The 17,656-nt window shown below is 39.3% G+C and overlaps 1 protein-coding gene and 1 pseudogene across 1 annotated transcript; both read left to right on the top strand.

The window, feature by feature from the left end:
• The first annotated feature begins 317 nt into the window (after nt 1-317).
• LOC112579341 lies at nt 318-1,313 on the top strand (annotated as a pseudogene).
• Nucleotides 1,314-16,448: 15,135 nt separating this feature from the next.
• LOC123464982 (olfactory receptor 52R1-like) lies at nt 16,449-17,402 on the top strand. Its single transcript, XM_045162873.1, has one exon. The coding sequence runs from the start codon at nt 16,458-16,460 to the stop codon at nt 17,400-17,402; it is 945 nt and encodes a 314-aa protein (XP_045018808.1). The 5' UTR covers nt 16,449-16,457.
• The last annotated feature ends 254 nt before the right edge of the window (nt 17,403-17,656 follow it).

Below are 17,656 nucleotides of genomic sequence, written 5' to 3'. Positions count from 1 at the left end.
AAGGGAAAAAATATTATGATGTTATTTGTCAAGATAGTTTTCCTTTCACAGATTCTATTTTCAAAAAGTTATTACTCTTATGAAGTATTATGAAATATTACTCTTATGAAATATTATTATTAATGTAGCTTGTATATTCTGACCTCCTTTGCATGGACATAAATATGAATAAATAATAATGAGTGGCATTATTTTATATTGTAAGTTTTTATTTATTAAGATAGCTGAAATTATTCTGGTTTAACATTAACTTCAGCTGCTCTATTGTTCAATTATTCCATCCAAAATATTATAAATAATAATCACGACTGCTTTTAATGTTATCCCCTGAAGGGAGCAGATTACCTTCCCAGTGGAGAAACATTCACCATCCACTGAGGTTGATTTCAGGGAATAGCTCTTCTCATCCTGTGCCCTTCATCCTGCTTGGGATCCCAGGATTGGAGAATTCTCAGTTTTCAGTTGCCTTTCCATTCTGTGCCATGTATGCTGTGGCTCTAGTTGGCAATATCACTCTCCTTCATGTAATCCGAACTGATCCCACCTTGCATGAGCCCATGTACCTCTTTCTGGCCACACTGGCTATCACTGACCTGGTCCTCATCTCCACACAACCTAAAATGCTGGCCATATTCTGGTTTCACAATCATGAGATTGAATACCATGCCTGCCTCATCCATTTATTCTTCATCCATGCCTTTTCTTCAGTCGAGTCCGGATTGCTCATGGCTATGGCCTTGGACGGTTACGTGGCTATCTGCTTCCCACTGCATCACTCTAGTATCCTGACCCTATCTGTTGTGGGTAAACTGGGGGCAGGTGTGATGATGAGAAGGCTTCCGTGAGTGAGTCCCTTCTGTTTCATGGTGTCCAGGATGTGCTTCTGCCCCATTCGGATCATCCCCCAGTCATACTGTGAGCACATGGCTGTGCTGAAGCTGGTGTGTGCTGACACTGGAGTTAATCATGCATGTGGGCTCTTTGCAGCCTTCTCTGTGGTTGGCTTTGATGTTATTGTCATCAGTGTATCCTATGTGATGATTTGGAGAACTGTGCTGTGGTTACCTTCAGGTGAAGCCCAGTTCAAAGCTTTTGGCACATGTGCCTCCCAAGTCATCTTGGCTTTTTATGTCCCTGCTCTCTTTACTTTCCTCACCCACTGCTTGGGATATCATGTGCCCCAAGTAGTACATGTAATGTTTGCTATTCTCTATCTCCTGGTACCTCCCATGCTCAACCCCATCATCTACGGAGATAGAACCAAACAGATCAGGGACAGGGTTTTTCAAGGATGTTGTAGAAAAGACCCTTGAACCAAAGCTTAGGGATATAACCATCCCAGTCACCCCACTGATCTGGGGACATAAATATAGAAGGCTTAACACGATATTGTATATTGTCAGAAGATCATCTCTATGAAAAACTGACTCAGAAAATAGCCATCCTCCTGAAGCAACAGGGGCAATTTTCAGGATACCCTGAATATGATTCTCTGAAAGAGGTTATTGATAATGAACAGAGGGTTGACCTATGCTCATCATCAGAAAAGAGTAAACGACATGCTCACGTATCAAATTTGTGAAGATTTGAAAAGAATATCATCTTCCACGGGCAAACAAGATGACATTTCCTTTTGAATGGTTGGTAGAAAGATAAGCTGGTATACCTTGTGATAAAGGAATTTAGAAATTTCCATGGAAACTGTTTAAAAGTTCTGTATTTTCCCCAAACTTGGAATTTATTTATAAAAATAGAATGTTAGAAAATGATGTACAAAGACACATATGGATTCATTATTTATAAAAACAAGAGCAGGAAAACTTTAAAATATTGATTTATAAGAAACCAGATATAGTAATGAGCAATTGAATGTTATTTATCATTTAAATACTGTATTTTCAAAATGTGTAATGGTGTGGAAATGATCAAGATATAATGTGAAACTGAAAAAAAGATTGCCCATATGGCGGATTTCAATTCTAAAAAGGAATATAGGTGCATAGAAATGGATTCAGGAAATGCATCCAAATGCTATAACATTAATGATAGTACTGAGATTTGTGGAATTTGATGTTCTTTTTGCACCTGTATGTATTTCTCAAAGTCACTCATGATTGAAAAGTTTAGTTTCAGTGTGAGAAAAAAAAGTAATTGAAATAACAATAAAACTATACAGAAGATGTTAATTCAGTGCCAAAGCCTAGGGGGGCGGCATGGACAATCTGAGAGCATTAGGGATTCTGTAATAGTTTCCAGAAATGTTTGGAAATATAGACATAACATTGCTGTCATACATAATGTTGCTCACAGTATCTTGAGACTGCTAATACTGAGAATTAGGTAGACTAAATGCTGGTCTCTCTTAACAAAATTTGCTGATGCTCTGCTGATAACTGATTTCAAATGAAATTCTGGAAAAAAACTGAGGAAGGAGCATCTCCTTGAAAATAACTGTTGTAGAGTTGAAGGTAGTAAGAAAGTCACTAGAAATTTTGTTATTTATTAATATTCGATTTTCTTTTAAATGAAAAATGTAAGGTATATTAAAAACTACATGTCCTTCATTTTTTTCTTATTTTTTAAACTTTTTTGAGTTGTATGAAGCATACAAATATTTGCACATATTTAATACATACATTTTGATGAGTTCGGACATAGGCATATACCTCTGATACCATGACCACAATCAAGGTGATAAATGTATGTGTCACATTTACTGTATCTGTATTTTTATTCTCATGCACTACTCTCTTGTCAAAGCCAATGGTGAAGAAGGTCCTAAAATAGAGGCTTTTATGTGATTAAAACCAACATCAGATTAAGGTGCTTTAAGCGAAATCAGGAGTATTTGTTTTTCACAAAAGAAACAGCTGATGGAGCTTAAAGAACCTTTCAGAAACGAATGGGTATTCTGAAGGACCACTGTCAGAATTCCTAAATTTTAGAGTTCTGAGGGACCATGATCCCCTTATTAGCAAATCAATAAATAATTCTGATTCTCTCTCTTTGTCTCTTAAAAATTATTTTATGGCTGTATAACTTGAAACAATAAAATACAAATATTTGTAATACATAGTTTAGTGAGTTTGTGCCTGCATGTTCAGTCTCTTGAGTTGTGTCCGACTCTTTGTGACCTTATGGATTGTAACTTGCCAGGCTTCTTTGTCCATGCAATTCTCCAGGCAAGAATACTGGATATGTGGCCATGCCCTCCTCCAGAGGATCTTCCTAACTCAGGGATTGAACCCAAGTCTGCTGAGTCTCCTGCATTGCAAGCATATTCTTTATCTACTGAGTCACCTAGGAAGCCCCAGTAGAATGAGTTCTGACTCATGTAAATGCCTGTGTGGGTACCGGCCCGATTAAGATACAGAACATTTCTATCACTTTATAAAGATTTGTGCTGCCTCTTTGTATTCAAACACCTCCTTCATCCCAAGCAGGCAATTCCTGATCTAATTTCTTTCTCTATATATTATTATTTTTCCTTCCAAAACTTGAGCCTTGTGTCTAGCTCAGAATACAGCTTTTCAGATTAATCCATACTGTTGCATGTATGAGTGATTCATTTCCTATTATTGCTCAGTAGTATGTTTTGTTATTTCTACATACCTCAATTGTTATCTTTCTCCCTTCCTTCAGCCCTAATTTACATATGCTCTTGTAGCTATGTAAAATATGATACATTCATTTTTCACTTATTTGAACTTTAAAGCAAGTCAGTTTTGATTGAAATGTGTTTAAATACATGCTATTCAACAGAGAATCTAAAACACATACTATGACTAGGAAAAAATATTATTCTATATAACTAAACATGTATCACTGTAAAATAAAGCATTCATTCAACAAAATAAATTATTTTCTTTGATTCAATATGTTATATTTTGTTTAATTTACATTGGACCATGGATTTCTGGGAAATCTTTCTCATATCGCTAGCATTCTAATTATCCTCCATTTTGCTCACTAGGAGGATAAAGACAAGCTTTCAGCATCATCCCACTAATGACTTTCTGCTAATTAATCTTAATGGTGCTAAAAGCTTTCAAAATTTCAAGAGCATACAAACATCCTAAACCTCTTGTTAAAATGAAAATTCTCTTTCATTAGGTCTGATGGCAGGCCTGAATCAGGAATTTCTGACAACAGTTCCTCTCTGAGGCCCTATTTTGTGCAAGACTTTAATACATTCTGCACTTTTAAAGGCATGTTGGAATGCTCTTTACCTGAGAGTACTTTACATGGCACCTTTCAGTAATTTATATTTAGTTAACAATTCTAATCAGTTGTTGAACTTTTTTGCATATATGTTTCTCTTTGCTAAAATACATAATTCAATGTTAATCAGAAAAATATGGATTTGAGGCTTAAATGATAAATTTTCTGTGTGTTCTGCCGGTGTAAAATGTCTCTGTTTTTTTCCTTTTACACTTTGTTGATAGATTGACTATATATACAGAATTACTAGGCTTTAAATAAGTTTCTTTGAACACTTTAAGGTTTACCTAAATACAGTGAATGAGAGTAAAGTTAGCATTCTGGTTCTGTGTGTCTAGACTCTAATACCTTAATCTCTCTGTGCCTTAGATTCTCTACCTGTACAATGAGAAGGTTGATACCTCTTTCATTGGGTTGTTGTAGAGAATACATAACTACACAGTTTAAAATCCTCTAGAGTACAACCTGGCACAGAGAAACTATTAAACAAATGTCACACATTCATTACTAGGCCTAAGTAGCCTAAAACTAAATGTTGTCTTTCTTTTGAAGTTGATAAGTTCCGTATTTTAAAGCTTCAGTCTCCAGTCTTTATCCTGGAACTCTGAAATTCCACAATATTATTTCCACAAATACTTTTTCTCCAGTTCTTTATTTTTTCCCTTCTTTACTGAGTAGTTTTTTATTGGATAAATGTTGCAAAATTTCATTAATCTCTGATTGACACATACTTAGGTTTCTATATTTTAGCTGTTATTATGTACACAGCTACTTTAAATATGCTCTTTTTCTCAACTGAAATATAGTTGAATCACCAAGTTATGATATTCTTACTTTTTGATGTAAGTATTAACCAATTAGTTGGTGTATGCAACTTGAAGTGGACTTGCTTCCTCAAAATATGCCTGACTTTGTTAGAAGTAGCCAAAAAGATGCCTGATGGGATTGTCCTCAGTGCCTGAGGGCCCCAAGTGCCCCACAGTTTTTTTTAACACTTAGTGTTACCAATGCATTTTGCTTATTCTAATGACTTTGTATTTGTATCCCTTTGTGGTTTGAATTTTCATTTCCCTAATGAATAATGAGTTGAGCATATTTTCATGCATGTACTAGATGTTCATTTACTTCCCTTTGTGAAGTGTCTCTTAAATCACAGGCTTAGAATTTTAATGAGTTCTTTATCTCTCTATTGTCAGATTTTGTTTTTCAGATACAAGCAATGTGATTATTTTCTTCATCTGTGGGTTTCTTTTTTACCTTTGTATCTTTTGTCGTTTGATGAAGTTCAAATGCTGATTTTTTTCTTTAAAATCTGTTTTGTGTCCTAAGAAATCTTTGCTTTCCTTCAGTTCATGACAATATTATCCTATTAATTTTTCTCAATAATATTTATAGTTTTAGCTTCTAAATTAGGTTTATACTATATTGCAAATAAAGATGTTTTATATTGAGGTAGGAATTAAATTTCATTTTGGTTTTTACACAAATACCCAGTTGTTCTAGACACATATTTTTCTGTCACTGAAGTTCATTGATTTCTCTGATGAAAATTACTGAATTATATTTGGGGCTGTTTCTGACTTCTTCCTGATTTTCTTCTACAGTGTATTGATCTAATCTCAGATAAAGAAAAGATCACCTCTTGGGTATGTGGAACACTAAACATGTATGTTCTGCAGGATCATATGTAAATGAACAATTTCCTTAGAACTATATTAAAAAATCCAATGGATCATGTTAAGTGAATTATTTACAGATGATGTCTTAATGTATAAAAATGCATTTATTGTTATATTAGTTTGCAATGGTTCACTTAACAACGTAACAAAAGCCGAGTGGCTTAAACAACAGAAATTGATTGTGTCACAGTTTTGGAGCTTAGATGTCCAAGATTAATGTGTCAGCAGGGCTGATTCCTTCTAATAACTCTGAAGAAGAACCTGTATCTTGCATCTCTCCTAGCTTCTGGTGATTTTCTGGAAACTGTGCCATATAAACATATTACCATAATCTCTGACTTCATGTATACATGGCATTCTCTTTGTGTGCAAATCTCAGTTCAGTTCAGTTCAGTTCAGCTCAATAGCTCAGGCATGTCTGACTCTTTGCAACCCCATGGACTACAGCATGCCAGGCTTCCCTGTCCATCACCAACTCCTGAAGCATACTCAAACTCATGTCCATTGAGTTGGAGATGCCACCCAACCATCTCACACTCTGCCGTCACCTTCTCCTGCCACCTTCAATCTTTCCCAGCATCAGGATCTTTTCAAATGAGTCAGTTCTTCACATCAGGTAGCCAAAGTATTGGAGTTTCAGTTTCACCATCAGTCCTTCCAATGAATATTCAGGACTGATTTCCTTTAGGATGGACTGGTTGGCTCTCCTTGCAGTCCAAGGGACTCTCAAGAGTCTTCTAACATCACGATGAAAGGTTGTTGTTGAATCATGCGAATACACCGGGATTCTTGGCCCCCGGAGGAGAAGAATTCAATCTGGGGCCAGAGACGAGGCTTGATCACTCAGAGCTTTTGTGTAATAAAGTTTTATTAAAGTATAAAGGAGATAGAGAAAGCTTCTGACATAGGCATCAGAAGGGGGCAGAAAGAGTACCCGCTTGCTAGTGTTAACAATGAAGTTATGTAATCCAAAGAATATCTGGAGGTTGTAAAGACCTCATCAGACCTACTCCCATAATTTACATTTTAAGATAACACTGTCCTCAGGCAAGATACATCCTTGTAAAGACCAGGTCTACTCCCATAATTAACATTTTAAGATAACAGAAGGTTGAATCCAAAGACTGTCCTTAGGCAGGATACATTATTGTTATATAATCCTAAGGAATGTGGAGAAAGAAAAAAAGTTTGTCCTTTCTTCCTCCTTGAGAATTCCAGACCCCTCTCTCCTTAGGGACCCCTAGACTCCCTATCAACCTGCCTAGGAACTGACTCTCTCAACAGTCCAGAAGCATCAATTCTTCACTGGTCAGTTTTCTTTATAGTCCAACTCTCACACCCATACATGACTTCTTGAAAAACCATAACTTTGACTAAAAGGACTTTGTCAGCAAAGCAGTGTCTCTTCCTTTAATATGTTGTCTAGGTTGGTCATAGCTTTACTTCCAAGGAGAAAGCATCATTTAATTTCATGGCTGCGGTCACCATCTGCAGTGATTTTGGAGCCCAGAAAAATAAAGTCTGACATCTATTTCCCATGAAGTGTTAGGATTAGATGACATGATCTTCATTTTCTGCATGTGGAGTTTTAAGTCAGCTTTTTTACTCTCCTCTTTCACTTTTATCAAGAGGCTCTTTATTTCTTCTTCAATTTCTGCCATAAAGGTGGTGTCATCTGCATATCTGAGGTTATTGATATTTCTCCCATCAATCTTGATTCCAGCTTGTGCTTCTTCCAGCCCAGCGTTTCTCATGATGTACTCTGCATAGAAGTTAAATAAGCAGGGTGACAATATACAGCCTTGATGTACTCATTTCCTGATTTGGAACCAGTCTGTTGTTTCATGTCCAGTTCCAACTGTTGCTTCTTGACCTGCATATAGATTTCTCAGGAGGCAGGTCAGGTGGTCTGGTATTCCCATCTCTTTCAGAATTTTCCACAGTTTATTGTGATCCGCAAAGTCAAAGGTTTTGACATAGTCAATAAAGCAGAAGTAGATGTTTTCTGGAACTCTCTTGTTTTGTCCATGATCCAGTGGATGTTGGCAATTTGATCTCTGGTTCCCCTGCCTTTTCTAAATCCAGCTTGAACATCTTGAAGTTCATGGTTCATGTAATGTTGAAGCCTGGCTTGGAGAATTTTGAGCACTCCTTTGCTAGCATGTGAAAAGAATGCAATTGTGCAGTAGTTTGAACACTCCTTGGCACTGCCTTTCTTTGGTATTGAAATGAAAAATGACATTTTCCAGTCCTGTGGCCATTGCTGAGTTTTCCAAATATACTGGCATATTAAGTTCAACATTTTTACAAAATCGTCTCTCAGAATTTGAATTAGCTCAACTGGAATTCCATCACCTCCACTAGCTTTGTTCATAGTGATGCTTCCTAAGGCTCACTTGACTTTGAATTCCAGAATGTCTGGCTCTAGGTGAGTGATCACACCATCGTGGTTATCTAGGTCATGAAGAGCTTTTTTGTATAGTTCTTCTGTGTATTCTTGTCACCTCTTCTTAATATCTTCTGCTTCTATTAGGTCCATACCATTTCTGTCCTTTATAGTGACCATCTTTGCATGCAATGTTCCCTTGGTATCTCTAAATTTCTTGCAGAGATCTCTAGTCTCCTGTTTTATTGTTTTCCTCTATTTCTTTGCATTGATCACTGAGAAAGGCTTTCTTATCTCTCCTTGTTATTCTTTGGAACACTGCATTCAGATGGATATATATTTTCTTTTCTCTTTTGCGTTTAGTGTCTTTTCTTTTCTCAGCTAGATGTAAGGCCTCCTCAGACAACCATTTTGCCCTTTTGCATTTCTTTTTCTTGGGGATGGTCTTGATCACTGCCTCCTGTACAATGTCACAAACGCCTGTCCATAATTCTTCAGGTACTCTGACTATCAGATCTCATCCCTTGAGTCTATTTGTTAGTTCCACTGTATAATTGTAAAGGATTAGATTTAGGTTGTACCTGAATGGTCTAGTGGTTTTCCCTACTTTCTTTAATTTAAGTCTGAATTTGTCAAGAAGGAGTTCATGATCTGAGCCACAGTCAGCTCTTGGTCTTGTTTCACTGACTCTATAGAGCTTCTCCATATTTGGCTGCAAAGAATAAAATCAATCTGATTTTGGTATTGACCATCTGGTGATGTCCATGTGTAGAGTTTTTCTCTTGTGTTGTTGGAAGAGGGTATTTGTTATGACCAGTGCGTTCTTTTGGGAAAACTCTTTAAGCCTTTGCACTTCTTCATTTTTTACTCCAAGGCCAAATTTGTCTGTTACTCCAGGTATCTCTTGACTTCCTACTTTTGCATTCCAGTCCCCTATAAGGAAAAGGACATCTTTTTTGGATGTTAGTTCTAGAAAGTCTCGTAGGTCTACATAAACATTCATCTTCAGCTTCTTTATCATTACCTGTTGGAGCATAGACTTGTATTACTGTGATATTGAATGGTTTGCCTTGGAAACGAACTGAGACCATTCTGTCATTTTTGAGATTTCATCCAAGTATTGCATTCTGGACTCTTTTGTTGAACATGATGGCTACTCCACTTTTTTTAAGGGATTCTTGCCCACAGTAGTAAATATAATGGTCATCTGAGTTAAATTTGCCCTTTCCAGTCCATTTTAGTTCACTGATTCCTAAAATGTTGATGTTCACTCTTGCCATCTCCTGTTTGACCACTTCCAATTTACCTTGATTCATGGACCTAACATTCCAGGTTCCTATGCTATATTGTTCTTTACAGCATTGGACTTTACTTCCTTCATCAGTCACATCCACAACCTGGTGTTGTTTTTGCTTTGGCTCTGTCTCTTCATTCTTTCTGGAGTTACTTCTCCTCTCTTGTCCAATAGCATATTCGGCACCTACTGACCTGGGGGGTTCATCTTTCAGTGTCCTATCTTTTTGCCTTTTCATACTGTTCATGGAGTTCTCAAGGCAAGAATACTGAAGTGGTTTCCCATTGCCTTCTCCAGTGGACCACGTTTTGTCAAAACATCTCCACCATGACCTGTCCATCTAAGCTAAATCAAGATGGCAGAGTAGAAGGACATGCACTTATCTTTACTCTTCTTCTCTTGTGAAAAATCCAAAATTATAACTCACTGCTTAATAACCGTCTACAGGAAAATGTTGGATCCCACCAAAAAAAGATACCCCACATCCAAAGACAAAGGAGAAGCCCCAGCAAGATGGTAGGAAGGGTGAAATTGCATTTAGAATCAAACCCCATACCTGCCAGAGATGCTCAGAGGGCTCAAAAAAAAACCTTGTGCACACCAGGAGACCCCACAGAGACTAAGCCAGACCTGCCTTTGAGTGTGGAGGTATGGGTCAGCAGCGGCCTGCCACAAGGGCAGGAGCTCTGGATGCAGCAGACCTGGGTATGGCATAAGTCCTCTTGGAGGAGGTCGCCATTAATCCCACCATAGAGCCACTAAAACTTTCACAGGACTGGGGAAACAGACTCTTGGAGGGCACAAACAAAACCTTGTGCACACCAGGACCCAGAAGAAAGGAGCAGAGACCTCGCAAGAAACTGACTCAGATTTTCCCATGAGTGTCCAGGGGTCTCAGATGGAGGCATGGGTCAGCGGTGGCCTGCTGAAGGGTCGGGGGCACTGAGTGTGGCAGTGCGTGTAGGGACCTTTTGAAGGAGGTCGCCATTATCTTCATTACCTCCACCATAATTTGGGCCTTGCCCATCAACAGAAAATTGAATTAAAGATTTACTGAGTATCACCTCACCCATCAGAACAAGGCCCAGTTTCCCCATCAGTCAATCTCTCCCATCAGGAAGCTTCCATAACCTTCTTATCCTTATCCATCAGAGGAAAGACAGAATGAAAATCACAATCACAGAAATCTAACCAAACTGATCACATGGACCACAGTCTTGTCTAACTCAATAAAACTATGAGCCATGCTGTGTAGGTGCATGTCTCAGTGTCCAAATTTTCCCTTTTTAGAAGGAGACCAGTCATATTGATTAGGAACCCACTCTACTTCAGCATGAAATTATTATTACTAGTTTATTTTCATTTCATTTTATTATTTATTTTTTATTATTATTATTATTTATAATTACATCTGCAATAAACTTGTTTCCAGAGACGGACATGACTAAGCAACTAAGCACAGCACAACATGAGCTTATTTCCATATGAGGTCACATTCAGAGGTACTAGAGGTTAGAACATCAATATACGAATTCAAGTCCTTACTGTTAAAGTCAAATCCATCCTCTGTACCCCAGAATGAAGCTAATTCTCAGGCAAAGTTTTAGGTGAAATAGAAAATAATAGCTTTATTGCTATTGTAATGCTCTCATACTCTGGGTCCGACTGGAGGGATTATGAAGAGTTTTATAGTAATGGCTCAAAGATGGCATGGTCATCTATTGGACAGTCTTCTGATTGGCTGGTGGTGTGCTAATAAGTGGGAGTCAGCATCATCAACCTTCTGGTTCCAAGTGGTCTGGGGTCTACATGTTTGTGGGAAGCATACAATTAATTTCTCCCACCTGGTGGGATGTTCAGATCTGCAAAACAGTTCAAAGATATTGTTATGTATATCCCTTGAGAGAGGATCAGGACACTACCCCAAGGCTCCTATTTTGTGTGTGTGTGTCGGGGTTGGCGGAGGGGGTGGGTAGGGGCGGGTTATTTTAACTATTCCTCCCTTTGTCTCTGTATCACCTCCCTTCCCTAGTTAGCAACTGCTGAACCCACTCACTGGAATTCAGGGAGTCAAGGATACTGAATGAAGACTATTTCCTGTAACTAAGAAATGGTGTTGCGGGAAGGGGGATACCTTCCAGAGTCCACTGGTTGATGGCTTGATGGCTTAATGGCAGGCAATATTCTTTTCTTACTGAAATGGCAGGTGACGTTGTTTTCTCCACATGTATAGTTACCTCACCCTCACAGAGCCCTGCTATCACACTAAAATGTATATGTCATGCAAGTAATTATTTGTCCTTGCACGTATATACAATTTCACATACATACATCCTCAAGAAACTCCACTCCTTTACACACATATTTATTACTATCACTCAGATATACACATCAGTATACTTGATAAATGAACTCACTTGCACATTGCACAAAATACCCTTCAGTTGTAAATATACATACTCTGGCAAAAAAATTAAGTTCATGCATATAGATAAACTTACACTCATATGATCAGTAGACATGAATTTGAGCAAACTCTGGGAGACAATGGAAAGGGAAGCCTGGTGTCCTGAAACCTTTTGGGTCACAAAGAGTCAGACACGTTTTAGTAACTGAACAAAAACAATCTCAGCAACACACATTATTATGTGTGCATTCAAATGCACACATATAGAGAATTCACACATGTAGAGAAGGGAGATTTAGGGGTTAATGCTTCCACTTTTAGTCTCCAGGCTTAGTGGAAGCCAGTTCAAGTATGAGGCAGTGGGACCTAGGAGTGCGGAGAGAACTAGTGCTTGAGGGAAGGGAAAGTGTAAACACAGATTTTAAAGAGGCTCCATTCAGTGTTCTCTGTTACAAGTTGTTTTCCAGAAGCCATTTAGAGTTGTGTCCGGTAAAGTTGGAGTTGGTGAGAGATAAAGCAGAGCTTTCAGTAAGGGGTGCCTTGGGCCCCAGTTATCTCTGCCCATCCCAGGGAGCAATAGGACTCAGAGTCTTCAAGGGGCGAGAGGCATGGTGTGCTCTGTGCAGAGTGGCCTGACTCACTGTGGGCTCCAGGCCCAGAGATCATGACTGCTTGTCCCCAGCCTGAGATGGGAAGAAGGCTTGCCACTTATTCTGTGTCCTCCAGTAAAATTCTAGAAAAGTAGAAGGACTACCTCTTTACACAATCCATCCAGGAAGGAGGTTGGATCAGGACCCCATACTACTCTAGTATTATGGTTCTGGGTCTTAGTTTTAAATGCCCAAAGTAATAAAACAGAGTGTAAAATTCCCAGAAGCTGTTCCTTAGCAAGATCTCAGCCCATTTAGTCTTTATCCCTTTGGGTTTGAGCAACGTGGATTGCCCTGATATTTTATCAGGTGAGTGATAGCGAAGGTACCAGATTTCAAAGGAACACAGCAGAAAGTGCAGAGAGGAAAGAGAGGCACTTCTCAAGAAGCTCCCATCTTGCACTCAGACTTGAATTTCAGGTCAGCTCTGTTCCTCCACTGTCGACCCAAGAAAGAAAATCTGAGATCTGAATGTCAGAGCCAACAGAATAGAAGAATAGAATGAAGAAGTTGAGAGTCATCACTTATGAGGGAACTTTGGTCTGTGAAAAGGCCATGGGACAGTCTGGAAAGTAGATCCACCAGTGGAGAGAAACTAGCTTTGAAAGAAGCTACAGTATGTGAGTAGCTAAACCCTAGTTGAGAAGAGAGTCACCACCCCAAAGGGAGTTTATATAACAGGTGAATTTCTATTAAGGTTCGTGGGCAGATTCAATGAAGATGCCATTCGGCAGTCTATACCCAGAGATGCCAGAAAATCCACCTGGAACCTATTGTAGAGGCATCCAGTTCAATGACTTAGTGGGGTTCCAGATTCATATGCAGATCTATCTGTAATTCACTAAACAATTTCACAAGTTCCCTTTGTATCTGGCTTTTTCATGACAGGGCAACAATCACTGCTGTATCCTATCAGCATGGGTGTTCCAATCAGTCACTACCTAGCAGAGGGAGTGTTGTGGATCACCAAGACCACTGGGTGTGGAGCTGTGCATTTGGCACTAATTTACTGTGTGGTTTTGGACAAATCATGTAGCTACCCTCAGTTCTGTTTCTCTCGTTGTAAATAAAGATGCAGAGGCTTTACGAGAGAAACAATAAATGCAAAAGTGTATAGTGTTGTATCTACTAAAATAGCAATATCTTTCAGAATTAATCAAATAGATTATTATTCACTTTGATAAATTTATATCCAGCATCATCACCAGTACCCACTGAAATAGTGAATATGACACAAGTATGCTTTTCCAAGTAACCTTAAGCCTCAGTGACTATGTCCTTGCAATTGAAGAGTGACATACAGGAGGTGAAAAGAGGAAAATGAAGGAGCCTCTAGAGTAAACACAATATATGACTGTTTAAGAACATCAGGCCAGGTGAAAGGAGATAAAACACAGCCCTAGTGCCCAGATAATGTATGCATTTCTGAATGTCTTTTCATTTTTTTGTTTATGATTGGTGACTTTGTTTTTAATTGCTAAGCCTTTTGTGTGTGTGTCTTAGTTAGTCATGTCCGACTCTTTGAGACCCCATGAACTATAGCCCATCAGAGTTGTGTCCGACCCCATGGACTGTAGCCTGCCAGGCTCCTCTGTTCATGGGATTTTCCAGGCCAATGATACTAGAGTGGGTTGCCATTTCCTTCTCCAGGGGATCTTCCCCACCCAGGGATTGAAGTTGTGTCTCCTACATTGGCAGGCAGATTCTTTACCACTGAGCCACCTGGAAAACCCCAAATATCTACTATCTAGGAAGGATGGTAAAATTTTCCATTTAGAGCAGGACTTATAGAATCTTAGTTCCACTTCCTTCACAATGCTACAAACCTAGAAAAATCAGAAAGAGGCTAGGTTTATTCCAGATCATGCATAAACCATTCTTAGGAACCACTGAGTCATGTGAATGAAACATTTGTCCATACCCAGAGGTGATTTGATAAAGGGGGCTTGAAAAGATACTCTCCTTGACTATGTCTTTCTGTTATGAAGGAGGTAAGAGCTAGTACTTTGAAACAAAGAGTCATGTCAAATGAGATTAAATTGTGTAAAGATATTGGGTAAGAAGCAGATGTGTTTTTTGCCATTGACTCTGAGATAAACAGTGGTCAGCAGTGGGGTCAGACACAAGCATCAATCCCTGTGATACCAGCAAATACCAGCAGAGGATGATGTTCCCAAAGTCAAACCCTGGCCAGTAGGGCAACCACTAAAATGAGAAATGGACATAACTGTCTTCTGGGTTTGGAGCCAACATGGAAGGCTCTATCAGACATTTTAAGATATGGAAAATTGGTTCATGACTCCATTGCTACTGAATAATGACCTTTATTTGTTAGTTTCTTCAGCCAACATTGATTAAATTCCCTTTCTTTGCAAAGCAGAGGTTCTAGGAAGAGAGCACAGCTCAGGGATAACTTCATGAAATTTATCACTTAGGACAAGGAATGAAAAACTATAGCCTGCACCAGCTCCACTTTATAGCACGGTTTTAAATAGAAAGTTTTGTTGGAGCACAGCCACACCCACAAGTTAGATATTGACTACGGCTTCTTTCATGCTACAATACCTATGCTAACTAGTTTTAACAGAAATTCTATGGCCAACAGAGGCTAAAATATTCATGATTTGACCAAGGAAAGTTTTTTGATTCTCTAAGTGAGGAGTCAAATGCTAAATCCATTATAGATGCACAATTGGTCAGTCCTTTACCTACCAACCCAAATCTTCACAGTAATTGTCTTAGAGTTAAAACTAACTTAATAAATACACTCTTAACACTTTAAGTCAAAGTGTTTTCCAGAATGACTTCCTACTTTGAAAAGTGGCCCAAGTGTTGCTGCTGTTTCCATTCAGGAGCGTGAGGCCCCAGCATGGAGACTGTTGTTTATAGATCTCTGTCTACTTCATCAGGATGTCTGTGTATACATCTAAGTATTTCCATAGAAGGAAAAAAAAAGGATTCTCATGTAAAAATTCAAATACATTCTGGCTCTGAACACTCACAATACAGGTCAGTCCAAGTGTGTATGAAATTCGGAGAAAAACAGGGCACGTGGGATAGAAGCCTGGCTCAGTCCCTAACCAGCCTAGTGCCCTTGGCTAGTGTGCTTGCCCCACCTTCTAGAGACCAGACCTGTCCTGGGAGGGGTTTAGGGGAAGGCATGACTGGACCTCCTCCTGGGGCTTCGAGAACACAGTAGGATCCTTGGCTTTGGGAGTCTCAGAAGCTAACAGCAGGGAGATGATAGGGTCAGCTGTGTACGTATCCCCCCTCAGAGAAGCAGGAGCCCTATCCCGGCTGGAAGAGCAAGGACAGATCACTAATCCCCACATCCACAGAGCATGGGTCCTCTAGAAACTGATTCCTCATTGTGGTGTAGTGAACCAACTGCTTCCCTGAGTTAGGGATTTCCAACAGGGATGAAATGACCTATGTGAAAGTTTAAGCAAATCAGTTGTCAGTTCTTACTAGAACACAGGGACAGAATTAATATGGCATTATTTTTCAATTTTCCTTCTACATGTTCTTATTTCAAAAAAAATCTGTTTCTTATAAAATATCATGGTTGCAGCTAGTGGTGTGTTCTGGCTGCATATTCAAGAACATAAATGTAAGTAATGAACACAGATTAGCATCATTTTATATTGCAAAATTTTACTTATTACAATAGCTGAAGTTATTCTGGTTTGCCATTCAACTTTTACCTTATTATTCAATTCTTATATCTAAATATAATAAATAAAAATAAAGATTTATCTTAATGCTATCTCCTGCAGAGAGTAGATTACCTTTCCAGTGAAAAAATATAAGCCAGAGTGCAATGCTGACTTCAGGGAACAGCTCTTCGTATCCTGTGTCCTTCATCCTGCTTGGGATTCCAGGATTGGAGAATTCCCAGTTTGGGGTTGCCTTTCCATTCTGTCCCATGTATGTTGTGGCTCTAGTCGGCAATATCACTCTCCTTCATGTAATCCGAACTGACCCCACCTTGCATGAGCCCATGTACCTCTTTCTGGCCACGCTGGCTATCACTGACCTGGTCTTCTCCACTTCCACACAACCTAAAATGCTGGCCATATTCTGGTTTCACAATCATGAGATTGAATACCATGCCTGCCTCATCCAGTTGTTCTTCATCCATGCCTTTTCTTCGGTGGAGTCCGGATTGCTCATGGCTATGGCCTTGGATCGTTATGTGGCTGTCTGCTTCCCACTGCATCACTCTAGTATCCTGACCCCATCTGTCGTGGGTAAACTGGGAGCAGGTGTGATGATGAGAGAGCTGCTGTGGGTGAGTCCTTTCTGCTTCATGGTGTCCAGGATGCCCTTCTGCCCAAATCGTATCATCTCCCAGTCCTACTGTGAGCACATGGCTGTGCTGAAGTTGGTGTGTGCTGACACTAGAGGTAATCGTGCATATGGGCTTTTTGTGGCCTTCTCTGTGGTTGGCTTTGACATTATCGTCATCAGTGTATCCTATGTAATGATTCTGAGAACAGTGCTACAGTTACCCTCAAGTGAAGCCCGGCTCAAGGCTTTTGGCACATGTGCCTCCCATATCTGTGTCATCTTGGCTTTCTACATCCCAGCTCTCTTTACTTTCCTTACCCACCGCTTTGGACATCATGGGCCCCGAGTGGTACACATCATGTTGGCTATTCTCTATCTCCTGGTACCTCCCATGCTCAACCCCATCATCTATGGAGTTAGAACCAAACAGATCAGGGACAGGGTTATTCAAGGATGTTGTGGAAAAGACCCCTGAGTCAAAGCATAGAACTTCAACCACCCCAATCACCCCACTGATCTGGGAATATAAATGCAGAAGTTTGCCAGGATGTCACATATCATCACAAAGTCATCTCTGTGAACAACTGGCTTAGAGATCAGCCACCCTCCTGAAGTAAGAGGAACACTTTTCAGGATACCCTGAAAGTAGTGACTGATAATGAATACAAGTTTTACCTATGTTTGATCGCTTACAGTGAATGATGTTGGATTTGTGATCTCCAAAGAAGA

This window comes from Bubalus bubalis, chromosome 16, assembly GCF_019923935.1.
Source record: "Bubalus bubalis isolate 160015118507 breed Murrah chromosome 16, NDDB_SH_1, whole genome shotgun sequence".
NCBI lineage: Eukaryota > Metazoa > Chordata > Mammalia > Artiodactyla > Bovidae > Bubalus > Bubalus bubalis.
This window is presented reverse-complemented; position numbering and strand designations above follow the sequence as displayed.

Excerpts from the sequence above, each read along its gene's own strand:
- LOC123464982 (XM_045162873.1), top strand. The coding sequence starts at position 16,458 with ATGCTGACTTCAGGGAACAGCTCTTCGTATCCTGTGTCCTTCATCCTG.